The 10,244-nt window shown below is 47.9% G+C and overlaps 1 protein-coding gene across 1 annotated transcript; it reads left to right on the top strand.

The window, feature by feature from the left end:
- Positions 1-2,469: 2,469 nt before the first annotated feature.
- LOC102231897 (inhibin beta A chain-like) lies at positions 2,470-5,782 on the top strand. Its single transcript, XM_005814062.2, has 2 exons — positions 2,470-3,652; positions 4,658-5,782. Exons 1-2 carry the CDS (start codon positions 3,277-3,279, stop codon positions 5,434-5,436), a joined length of 1,155 nt encoding a protein of 384 aa, XP_005814119.1. The 5' UTR covers positions 2,470-3,276; the 3' UTR covers positions 5,437-5,782.
- Positions 5,783-10,244: the final 4,462 nt, after the last annotated feature.

The raw sequence follows: 10,244 nt of genomic DNA, 5'->3' as shown, positions 1-10,244 counted from the left end.
ACTTTATGGCCAGATCACCACCTCCACCAGAACCAGAACCAGAACCAGGCTCAGTATGAAAAGAAGCGCTGATCCAGAAGAACTCCATGTCAGAAATAACTTCCAACTTCCTAGTCTTTGATCAGGAGCGTTGGAGGCAGCAGCTGCAGCTTCATACAGGACAGAAACAGTGAAACGGGTCACAGACTTGGTTTGACTCAGACCAGGACAGGTGTGCGCCGCCAGGTGAGACGCTCAGTGTCACCGTACTGGCGATGGTTCGACTGCACAGACCAGGAACTTCTGATAGTCATGCTGCGGGCTTGGTTCTGAGAAACAGGACATAAATAAATGAAATATAGGATGTTTTCTGAAGCTGCAGCTGTTCCTAACGGGATGCCACAGGGATCCATATTAGGTCCTCTTCTATTAACCATTTATATAAATCAACTGGGACAGAATGATTGATGGAAATGTTTGTTTTTATGCTGACGACTGAGTTACTTGATCCAGTCCTGCAGAAAGTATCCACTGCTTCTTATTCAGTTTAAAACTCCTCAGATTCCCAGATTGATCCAGACCCAGTTTGAATGCGAGTTCTTTAGTTTAGTTCACTAATTTGTAACTTCTGAAAACAAACAGATTTTATTTTAAACAGGGTGGCTCTGCTGCTTTTCAAGCCTTCGGTCCCTCTGGCTGGTTTTCAGAGCTTGGCTTACAGATTGTTTAGTCTTCAAATGCTTCATCAAATGACTTTTTCAAATACGCTTTATTGGCTTAGATCTGTAAATATCCCGGATCAGATCGGACCACAACTACTTGCTTGATGTTTGGCTTGGGCTTCTGCAGCTCAGAGACCAAGATACCAAAAGACACAAAGTTCATCTACTGATGGTGTAAGTGGAGGAGCATGCCGCACCAATCAGTCACACATCCAGCTGACAAAAACTAAAAATGTTACATTGTTTACTAAACGCAGTAAAAGCTTAATGAAAGCAACATGTTGAGGTTGGAGCGTGTCCAGTGCTGCAGGATCTTTTTTTTTTGGGAGGATCAGTAAAAACTTCTTGTTTTCTCAGCATCTGGCCTGAAGAGGGAATCCAGTAAAACAGAATCGGTTTGGAGCGTCGGCGCGCTGCGTCTGGACGCCACCAATACAGATTAAACTAAGCTGACCAGGATTTCAGATCCAGAATCAGAAAAGATTTTCTCAGTGATTTCAGAGGAAGTGAATGGAGTTTTCTCAATATCTGGCCAATGACTCCCTCAATTTTTAACCACATGAAAAAAAGTTTTCTTTTCCTTTTCCGCTAAAGCAGTTTGAGTGTCTGGAGATGTTTAGTAGATGATTTTTCCTGCAGAGCATTTTAGTTTTATAAAATCATTCATAAATACATGATGATGATGATGATGCTTGACTCGGGCTCAGTCCACGTTTCTAGGAAAACAAGCACATTTGGTCTTCAATTCACCCTAAAAATCAGTTTAATGTGAAACAATCATTTATAAAACCTCTGGTCTGGAGAACTTCATATTGCTCATGGGATTTGGGGTAGATAATGCACCAGTATATCCACATCCTTGCTGTTTGATTCCAAACAGGAAGTCAAGGTTGTTTTGAAGCAATTTGATTGGCTGATAGGTTTTAGTGCTACACTGCCCCCTATGGGTGGGCATGTTTGAAACGACTCTCAGGGTGGAATTGCTGCAGGTTCTTGTGGATGAAAACCCTTTTTGCACCAGTGGCCTTTATTTGACAGGAAGGGGGCAAAGAGAAGGAAAGAAACAGGAGTCAAACTCGGGACCCGTTGTGAAGCCGCCTCTAACCGCGGCGATGAAACCGAGCCCGTGTGTCGGATGTCATTTATTTCATTGATGTGGAAGAGATATTAGTTTTCATTAAGACCCGGTGGCGTGTGGACGGTCTGCATCTGCTCTCCGAGGCTCATTACAAGCTGCAACATGTCAACACAGCGCCGTCTTTCAATGACCTGACTGACTGTGAACTCCCACTGGTTATCTTTTATTTACCAGGCTGCTTCTGCTGGTCTATCTGAACTGGAATTGCACTGAGAAATGTTGACTCGCTCTCAACTTGCTTCTTCTTTCCGTCTCTTTTTGCTAGGACTGAATTAGGTAAAAGGTTTTTGTTCACTCTGCTCCCTCATCCTGGCACTCACTACAGAAAACTTTGAAACCGACTGAATTTATCTCCAAACTGAAAGTTCTTCAGGCTCAATGATGTGAACCTGATTTTCATAGCTTGTCATTTTCTTTGACCTTTGTTGTCTTTTATTTGTTGCTTCCTGGCCAGAACCCCTTGAGTCTTGATGTGATTTTATCCTGGTTAAATAAAAAAGTTACGTTAGAAGGTCTTTAATTTGCCTCTCAGGGACGTTCAGCTCAGATGTTTTCATGCATCTCGTCTGCTCTGCTCATGGGTTGGAGGAACTTTCTTCTCCCGTTTTGCTTCCAGGTCTTCGATGGAAAGCTGCTGGCAGGCGTTCCAGATGTTGAGTGTTTCCTCCGTCCTGCTGGAGCCGACAGGAACAGGTGAATCAGGCCTCAGGTGATGCTGTGGCGCCGGCTGTCGGCAGCAGAGGGTCTGCTGATGTCAGAAGATCTGATTCGACGTGGACTCACTCCATCTGCTCCTCTCTGATTATAACAAGTCATCTCCAGCCCAAAGATCTAGTTCACACCGACGGCGTTTCTCCTCCACGTGAGCTGACGAAGACGATGCTCTGATTCATCCGTGTGTGTGTGTGTGTGTGTGTGTGTGTGTGGTATGAGTGAATCAGGGATGCTGCCTTCCTCCTCTTCCCTCCTTCCTCCTCCTCTTCTGTCGTGACGTTGGATCAGGAGGAAACACCACAAACAGTCCGGAGATATTCTGAGATCCTGCCGAGTTGTGAGTGACTCAGAGGGAAATACCTCTGTGGACGGAGGGAGGAGTTTATCTGCTGGAGGTATAATTACTGTCAGAGAGCAGAGAGGGAGAGCAGAGTGACCCGGCTCAGTGTTTGCTCAGATTCAGAACCAGAGAGGACCGGAACCAGCACCAGAATCTCCAACATGACAGACTGACAGACCAGAACCTCCGGACCCAGCTCCAGCCTCTTAACTGCTTCATCTGCATCTCCACAAAACCCTGGCTTTGGGTTCTAACTTCAGACTGCTGTCAGAACCAGAACCCGTCTGGATCGGCCCGTCCTGCTGCCAACTCTTCCCTCAGACCGGACCAGCAGCCGCTGGTCTAACTGGACACATTAGTCCTCTGCATCAGACCCGTTCAGGATGTTTTCTTGGGCTGCGCTGCTCTTCGCCGTTCCCGTCTTTCTTCTGATCGGCGCCTCGCCCCTGGAGGTCGCTCCGTCCTCCGCCTGCCCCTCCTGCTCTCTGGCTCAGCTGAGGAAGAACTTGTCTTCGTCCACCGCTCAGGGCGACATGGTGGAGGCCGTGAAGCGTCACATTCTGACCATGCTGCATCTGAGCGCCCGGCCCAATCTGACCCAGCCGGTTCCTCGTGCGGCGCTACTCAACGCCATCAAGAAGCTGCACGTTGGGCGGGTTACTGAAGACGGAGATGTGGAGATACCGGAGGAAAGTTCGGGTCCGGGGACCTCATTCGCACCTGAACCTCCATCAGAGCTGATCATCTTTGGAGAGCCAGGTGAGTCCGGAGTTTAGTTTGGGTTCTATCAGCCAGTTTGGATCAGGTCCAGCTCAGGGCCAAAGGTCCTGGCTGGATCAGTCCTGGGTAACCGTAGGTTGCATGAAGCGTGGCTCCAAACGTGTGAACTGCTGTCCTTGTGGGATTGCGAGGACACGGCAGATCCTGCAGCGCTGGATCAGATCCAGGCCGGCATTGACCGGGTCGGCTGCATGGGAGACATCACGTCCTCTCTGTCCTCCCTTATCGCTTCATTCACAAAAATCCCACAAGGTCAAAGTTTGTTTACAGATTTCAGTCAGACAGAAGAACTTTCCTCCATGTGGAGATCTGATGCCTGCAGGAATCGGTTCAGAGTGAATGGATTCAGAGAGGAACTAGAACCTTGTGGTCTGGTTCTGTCAGAATCAACATGGTTCAGATCCAATTTACCAGAACTTCAGTCCAGCTGGGTTAAAACCTCAGCAGATACACTATGGTTTGCTGAGGAGACGTTCACAGAACCGGGTCGGTCTCATCAGTCAAACTCGGTTTTTTCCAGCATCTCAAATCAGAACCAAACATTACTTGGCAGAACGAGTGACCGGTTCTGTTTGCAGAGGAGAAGGTGAAGCAGAACAACCAGGTTCTATAAATAGTTTCCCTGCTGAGAAATCTGCGGTTCTGAGGTTCTTCAGAGGCTGGCCCAAATTAACGGGCAGTAACGAGGCCGGGGGTGCGGGGCATACCGAGTGGTCTCGGGCCGTAAATAATCCCTTTATTCAGAGAAATCTGGGCCTCAGTAATTATTCTGCAGCAGGAGACAATGAGGACAGAGAGGACAGGGTGGACAGCGTCCCCAGTCTTTTTTAGACTCTGTTTATAAGGAATATATTTAGAGGCAAACATCCATTCATGCAGTTATTATGGGAGACCTTCGCTTTGTTGCTTCATTTACATACGGGGTGGGGGCAGAGCAGCACATGGTTTCAGCAGAACTAACCTGTCGGCTGTTTTCCACTGCAGGAGACTCTCCGAACACCGTGACCTTTGACGTGTCGAAGGAGGGCGACGCTGCCAAAGTGGAGCAGGCCAATGTTTGGATATTCTTGAAGATGTCAAAGGTCAATCGGATCCAAAGTAAAGTGATGCTGCAGCTGCTGTGGACTTGCCGCGATGGTGGCTCCTACAAGGACGAGTTTGTTTCAGAGAAGATGGTGGACAGTCGGCGCAGCGGCTGGCACACGCTCGCCGTGACGCACGGCGTTCAGGCGCTGCTGGATGGTGGCGGCAGCTCGCTCAGCCTGCGGGTCTCCTGCCCGCGCTGCGCCGAGGTTGGGGCAGCACCCATCCTCACATCCGGTGACAGAGCGAAGGCGACGGACCGGGATCAGTCCCACCGGCCGTTCCTCATGGTGATGCTGCGGGCCGAAGAGGAGGAGCCTCAGCGCAGGGTCAGGCGAGGTCTGGAGTGCAACGGAAAGACCCACGGTTGCTGCAAACGGCAATTCTACGTCAACTTCAAAGACATCGGCTGGAGCGACTGGATTATAGCTCCATCCGGTTACCATGCCAACTACTGCGAGGGGGAGTGCCCCACCCACACGAGCGGCTCGGCACTGTCCTTTCACTCAGCGGTCATCAGCCACTACCGTCTGCGCGGCTACGCGCCGTTCCAGAACAGCAAGTCGTGCTGCGTGCCGACGCGGCTGCGCGCCATGTCCATGCTCTACTACAACGAGGAGCAGAAGATCGTCAAGAAGGACATCCACAACATGATCGTGGAGGAGTGCGGCTGCTCTTAGAGCATCCTTCCCATCAGCACTCAGGTTCTCGCTGCTGCTCCACATTGGAGCGAGCCAGAACATTTGCCTTGGACCGGCCGATTGTTCTGATCCAGAGGAACCTGAGGTTCCGACCGGATGGAGGCCCATCATCGTAGAGTATTCTAACAGCTGCGTGAGGCACAGGGAGACCTGACCCGGAAACCTTCTGGACGATCTCACATTCAGACCAAAAACAAGCCAACGATCAAAGTTTGTCCCGTTTTTTAAAAATCAAAATGAGACAAAAATCTGAAAAACACCTGAACTGTTTCCGGGTCTGCTCTAATTTATTTGCATCATTTTGTCATTAAACTGTGATCCAACATGTTGTCTTGGTTTCTTCATTCAGTCTTTTCAGACGAACGCTGTGCCTGAAAAAAAGGTTCTGAAGGTTCTACTGATCCAGGTCGTCTTCTGGATCAGAACCAGAATCAGAAAACCTCAGAAGTCAACAGTTGACATAAAATGTGACAGCGGAAAGAGTTTGAACCGGTTCTAGTGTCAGATTTTGCAGCTGATCCGTCCCAAGCTGGTTCTACCAGAACCCGATCCACTCCTCTTGGTCCACTTCCTGCCCTGTCCTTCTCTGCTCTCTGGTTGGCTGCTGGAGCCCTGAACTGGTTCTGGTGGTTCTATCCGGTCCAAGCTCAGTGAGAGCCCAGCAGGGGGGGAACCATGAAGTAAAACTACAAACATGGCTGCCGGTTCTGTTCTCACTGGCTGTCTACTGACAGCCATTATCTTACAACAGGAACTCAAGTCGGTTGACTTCCTGTCACATGGTCAATCAGGTGAGAGCGCCACCTGGCTGCAGACTACCTGGCTCGTTGTTCAAACAAAAACTGCAGCCAAGCGCCGAGTAAACGAGCAGCGATGACGTCATCTTCTGACCTCTGACCTCAGATCAGATGTTTGATCAATCAGACAAACAGTCCCAGTTTGTTGACTGGGAGGCCGGAAGCTCACGCAATGTTTGCCCAGCAGAACCAGGCGCCTCCACACTGGTCTAACTGGGTTAACTGGGTTGACTTAACTGGTCACTAACTGGTCTAACTGGTTGCAGGTGTGTTAAACCAGGGAGAGAACTAAAACATGCAGGATGCCGGCCTCCAGGACCCACGTTGGACTCCACTGGGTTAGGTAGTAAAAAGAAAATGGTTCATATCTTTGCTTGGTGAAAATAAAGCACTAACTTGTTTTTACTTCATATTGGATTGAAATTATTTTATGACCGATGGATGTTGCTCAAACTGACAGAAGGTGTACTTTCTTTTTGCCAAATAATTTAAACTTGCAACGCTTCAGGAGAAAACCCCAAAAAATGAACAAATCCAGAATCTACAGACGAAACACCCAGAAAGACAAGTGGCTGAGTTTATTTCTAAACGTTGACTTGACTCAAAGTCAAGTTTGTTGAAAACAACATCACAGGTAGATAAATGAAAAAATAGAAATGAAATTAAGTTTAGTAAAACTAGTAAGACAAATATATAATTGGCAGATACCAAAAGCTAATAGCATGAATGAAAACCAAACAATTTTTAAAATTAGCTGCAACTATTATCTTCCATCCTTTACCTTTTCTCTTCAACTGTTGGGAGAAAAGAGGAGTTTCAGTCTGGACTTCAGCTTTCTCAGTCAGCAGGTCAGTTTAACAGACGGAGGGAAACGGATCCAGAGTCTGGACGCCCCACAGAGGAGATTCTGTCCCCTCTAGGTTTTAGCCTGGCTTTAGGAACAGACGGTAAAAGCTGCCGGCCGACCTGAGGTCTCTGGGTGGGCTGCAGGGCTGCTAGAGCTCACTTCAGTACCAAAGACCCAAAAACACTTAAAAACTATCAATAAGACCTTAAATTTTGTCCTAAAGCTGAAAGAAACTGGTTTTGACAGCAGGGCTAACACGCTAATCAAATTTAACACAGGATCAACAACCACACCCAGATTTTTCACAAATGGACGACAGCAGGAGGACAGGGGACCGACCACACCGTCACGTCCAAGTGAGGACGGCACTGACCAAACACTAAAATCTCAATTTTTTCCTTATTGAGGTTCAGAAAATTTGCTCTTAACCATGTCTGAAGATCCTGAAGACAATCCTGTAACATCTGTACACCAGACTAGCTGTCATTTGTAGTTACAGGTAGATAAATTTGAATGTCGTCTGCAAAACAATGAAAAGAAACTTTGTGCTTTTTTAAAGATACAACCCAGAGGCAGCAGATACAAGGCAAGAAGAACAGGCGCTAATATGGACCCGGACGGAGCACAGCATGCTTCAGAGTGGTAGGAAAGCATCCAGACATCAGAGAAACATTTACCATTTTAACAATACATGAACCATGAGTGAATGTTTCACACATTGGAAACTGGAAGACAAGGGTCTGGAGGAGAAACCGCTGAGTGGGATGTACCGCTAGCTGAAATGGCTGATGTGAACAAATCCAACCAACGGTTGGAGACCAATAGAGACCCAGACTGACCAAGCAACATCCCAGGCGCCGGCCGGGCAAAGAGAACCAAGAATCAATCCCACATCTCACAACAGGGTGGAAGACACTAGCAGGAACACCTGGAAAGCCGTAACCCAGTGGCTGGTGCAGTGACCAGAAACATCTGTGTGGAGTGTGACCTGGAGACCAAAAGGTCAGAGTGGGAACCACCTCCCAAGAATGACCGAGCTAAGGTCGTGTGGCACAAAAAGGTATCAGTCAACCGACCGGACGCGGTGTCCGTTGGTCAGCAGCAGAGGAACGATGTGATGAATGTGATCTTCCAAATCACGGAAACATCAGGGAAACGGAGCAGGAGAAACACCAAGGGCTCAGGGAGGAGCTGGAAGGAGGCTGGCAGGTGACCGCTGGCCTGGGCTCCCATCGTGTCTCTACTGGACCAGATGAGCGCCGTGGTCGGGTCATGGCACCAATGTTTCTAACCAGAAAATCTTTTCTGTGCCCAACATCTGACCTCCTCCTGGGGCCTGCAGCAGATGTTTGAGGCCGTGTGTCTAGGTATGTTCAGGTGTGACCTGGAGCTACAGCTGGGTTCAGGTGGGTCGCTTTGCTGTTCCCTATTCTAGAAACCACCTCTAGTTCTACGTTGCTCCTGCTTGGAAACTGCAATTCAGTGTCTGATGCAGTGAATTCCTCAGATTTCTGATGTCATTTATCAAAAACAGACAATATGTGAGCGCCCTCTACTGGATGAGCATGGAAATGTCCTCTGATGTCGGATTGGTGGAGTAGACTGAGGTCCGGCCTGGAGCAGACCAGATCCGCCGAGTATCTCTGCTTCTGGATCAGAACTAGATGTGAATTGGAGCAGACCGTTGCTCTGTGAGAACATCTCGGTGTTTGTTTTGCACATGATGCTTTTTGAAGTTTATAAGGGGAAGTTTAAATATGGGCTGATCCATCTCTTGCAGTGCCACTTGCAAGCTTCAGCAGGTCTGCTCAGATCCTGAGTTGTTGGTTATCCAACAAGTCAGTTCCTGAGAATCACAGCGCCCTCTGCTGGATGAGAACAAACACTGATTATTGCTTTGAATTTGAGTTTAATGTCCAGTTTTTCTCTTTGGGGAACATCTGAGCTGGCAGAGATGTGTGAACTCGCAGACATGCAGAGAAACGTGATGAGAGGTGGACAACCGTCATGTGAGTCAAACTCAAGGATCTATTTTTTGTGTGTGGGTGGCTGCAGGACACGTCAGCGTTGTTAGCCGAGAGAAGGCCTGCTAACCTCGACGCCACCTCCAACACAAACTGCTGCTGCTATTCACAGACATTCACCCCCACAGAGAGCTGCTAAATCAGTCCTGCATGTTTAGATCACACCAATCTGCGCCCAGGCCTCACCTGTCGGCGGAACACATCCTCCGAGTCTTTTAGGGGAAAAGGTTTCCTGTCTCTCTCTGATACATCAATTATTTCTTCTGTACAGGGAAAAATGTAATTTTCAGACAGGAATCCTGAGTTCTTCAGTCCTAACTCCTAAACATGGGAAACACCATCAGGCCCGTGAAGCGCAATGGAAGACTGGCAGATCTGGCAATAGCAGCACCACCCGTAACTAGACAGACACCAGGGTCAGAACAGGAGTCCCACAGGGTCACTGCCTCAGCCCTAAACTCTTCATATTAAATGGTAGATGGCCTTTAGTAGAGTAGTGCTTTATCAAATCCAGAGGACTCCAAAGCTCTTCACACAACATTCAGTCATTCACGAGCTGCTGGATAGTAGCCACAGCTTCCCCAGGGCAGCCTGACTGGAGCGACTCACACAAGACTGGAGTTCCTTACAGGGCATCCACTACTCCAACCACCCCCAACTGGTCCAATGACATAATTGGTAAGCAATTAAATCCATAAACGAGATAAAAAATCAGACCCGTTTACAGCACAGACTTGACATCCAGGTAAAGTTAGACCCATAAATGGAATTTGCCAAACAGCACCCGACAGAGACTGAATGTTGTTTGACCAATAACTCCTGCTAATTAGGTCACTAGTTAGTTTTACTAAAATAAAGTTGCAAATACCCCCAAATTAAGCTCCCTATTTCTTGTATTCCCTTTTTGACACTCTTTGCATTTACGTCGTTTCATTTTTGTATAATACATGGTTGACTTCCGGTTTTTAATTTGATGCTTTTATTTTGATAAGACAGCTTCCTTTGTTCATATTATAGAACAGCAGCTTACCAACAGAAAGAACAGAAGACAAGTTGCAACAGCGTAAAAATGTATCTTGCCCCGTTAATAGAAACACAAGGTGTGTTTATTTTGTAAAT

This window comes from Xiphophorus maculatus, chromosome 6, assembly GCF_002775205.1.
Source record: "Xiphophorus maculatus strain JP 163 A chromosome 6, X_maculatus-5.0-male, whole genome shotgun sequence".
Taxonomy (NCBI): Eukaryota; Metazoa; Chordata; class Actinopteri; order Cyprinodontiformes; family Poeciliidae; genus Xiphophorus; species Xiphophorus maculatus.
The sequence above is the reverse complement of the archived record's forward strand: the minus strand, read 5'-3'. Positions and strand labels throughout refer to the sequence as shown.